Source organism: Microtus oregoni, unplaced genomic scaffold, assembly GCF_018167655.1.
Source record: "Microtus oregoni isolate MIOR12 unplaced genomic scaffold, Mior012 000082F_ref0000272, whole genome shotgun sequence".
Taxonomy (NCBI): Eukaryota; Metazoa; Chordata; class Mammalia; order Rodentia; family Cricetidae; genus Microtus; species Microtus oregoni.
The window spans coordinates 2,910,244-2,912,522 of NW_024544542.1; the positions used below are offsets into that span (position 1 = coordinate 2,910,244).

The 2,279-nt window shown below is 47.0% G+C and overlaps 1 protein-coding gene across 1 annotated transcript; it reads left to right on the forward strand.

The window, feature by feature from the left end:
- The first annotated feature begins 326 nt into the window (after window positions 1-326).
- Window positions 327-1,328, forward strand: LOC121441880 (glyceraldehyde-3-phosphate dehydrogenase-like). Its single transcript, XM_041643214.1, has one exon. The coding sequence runs from the start codon at window positions 333-335 to the stop codon at window positions 1,326-1,328; it is 996 nt and encodes a 331-aa protein (XP_041499148.1). The 5' UTR covers window positions 327-332.
- The last annotated feature ends 951 nt before the right edge of the window (window positions 1,329-2,279 follow it).

A 2,279-nucleotide genomic window follows, 5' to 3' on the forward strand; every position in this document is an offset into this window, starting at 1 on the left:
GTATATATTTTAAGGCCATGGTGATAAAAGTGGTATTTGAAACAAGTCAAAAACAAGCAAACAAAACTCTTCATACTATAACCAAAAGAAAACATATTTACTGAACACCTGGTGAACACCAACAATGACTAAAGAAATAAAAAGTAAAAAGAAAAAAAATCTTGTTTTCTACCTTTTGGACTTTGGAACATACAGGTAGGTCAGGAAAGAGTTAAGAAGGAACTTAGAGTTCGATTTCTTTTTTAAATTAATTTGTGAAGGCTCTCTGCTCTTCCCTGTTCTAGAGATGGCCGCTTCTTTTCGCGCAGTGCCAGCCTCGTTCCAGAGACATAATGGTGAAGGTCAGAGTGAATGGATTTGGCCGTATTGGACGCCTGGTTACCAGGACTGCCTTCACTTCTGGCAAAGTGGACATTGTTGCCATCAATGACCCTTTCATCGACCTCAACTACATGGTCTACATGTTCCAGTATGACTCCACCCATGGCAAGTTCAAAGGCACAGTTAAGGCTGAGAATGGGAAGCTTGTCATCAACGGGAAGGCCATCACCATCTTCCAGGAGCGAGATCCCGCCAACGTCAAATGGGGGGATGCCGGCGCCAAATATGTTGTGGAGTCTACTGGTGTCTTCACCACCATGGAGAAGGCCCACTTGAAGGGTGGGGCCAAGAGGGTCATCATCTCCGCCCCTTCTGCTGATGCCCCCATGTTTGTGATGGGTGTGAACCATGACAAGTATGACAATTCCCTCAAGATTGTCAGCAACGCTTCCTGCACCACCAACTGCTTAGCCCCCTTGGCCAAGGTCATCCATGACAACTTTGGCATCGTGGAAGGACTCATGACAACAGTCCATGCCATCACGGCCACCCAGAAGACTGTGGATGGCCCCTCTGGGAAGCTGTGGCGAAATGGCCGTGGTGCTGCCCAGAACATCATCCCTGCGTCCACTGGCGCTGCCAAGGCTGTGGGCAAAGTCATCCCAGAGCTGAACAGGAAGCTCACGGGTATGGCCTTCCGCGTTCCTACCTCCAATGTGTCCGTCGTCGATCTGACATGCCGCCTGGAGAAAGCTGCCAAGTATGATGACATCAAGAAGGTGGTGAAGCAGGCATCCGAGGGCCCACTAAAGGGCATCCTAGGCTACACTGAGGACCAGGTCATCTCCTGTGACTTTAATAGTGACTCCCACTCTTCCACCTTCGATGCTGGGGCTGGCATTGCTCTCAATGGCAACTTTGTAAAGCTCATTTCCTGGTACGACAATGAATTCGGCTACAGCAACAGAGTGGTGGACCTCATGGCCTACATGGCCTCCAAGGAGTAAGAAGCCCACCCTGGACCACCCATCCCAGCAAGGACACAGCAAGAGAGAGGTCCTCGGCTGCTGAGCAGTCCCTGGCCTAACTAACCCTTGACAGTGACATCTCCCTCACAGTTTCCATCCCAGACCCCCAGAATAGCAGGTGGGGGCTTAGGGAGCCCTACTCTCTTGAATACCATCTATAAAGTTCATTGCACCCCTCTTAAAAAAATTAATTTGTGAAAACTTTTGCTATGTAAATCAAAATGAAATGTACTCTTTTGAAATGGATGTTCTATTATGAAGCATGTAACCATGCAGCTCAGCTCTGGAGGGGAAATGCAAGGCTGAGTATCTGCACTTGAGGACGATAGACTGCCTAGGTCTCTGAATGCTGTCCTGACTCACCAGCCGCAAGCACTGCAGGGACCGCCCTGCCACTTCACAGGTTCTCAAAGTGGCCACCAATCTAACTAAACACTTCAGTTTCTGGACGACGTCCCTCTAATACAGATGCAGAAGGGGTTCTAGCCTAAAACGCTTGTCTTCTACATCCATGTTTATCTGAATTGCTTGTTACACTACAAAGTCTCCCCAGCCAGTAAGTGTGTATTGAGGAAACCAATAATGAGGGGATCCGTTAGCCTCAGTGTGTAGTATACTTGGAAGGAAGGTACTAAAAACAAGAATATACTTAGATGGGATTTAGAAAGAGGTAGAGCAGTGATTCTCAAGCTTCCTAACACTGCGGCCCTTTAATACAGTTCCTCTTATTGTGGTGACCCCCAACCATAAAATTATTTGAATTGCAACTTCATAACTTAGATTGGGAACCATGGAGGCAGAAGGAAAATTTGCTTCCTTGTGCAGATGATCCAGTTTCAAACTTCAAGTGTGATTCTAAGGACATTTAAGTGCAGGTCACCATTCTGAAACTAATCGCAAAAAAAGTTTCCTATGATGAATTTTAATCTG

Bases quoted from the DNA above. Each gene is read 5' to 3' on its own strand.
- LOC121441880 (XM_041643214.1), top strand. From the start codon at position 333: ATGGTGAAGGTCAGAGTGAATGGATTTGGCCGTATTGGACGCCTGGTT.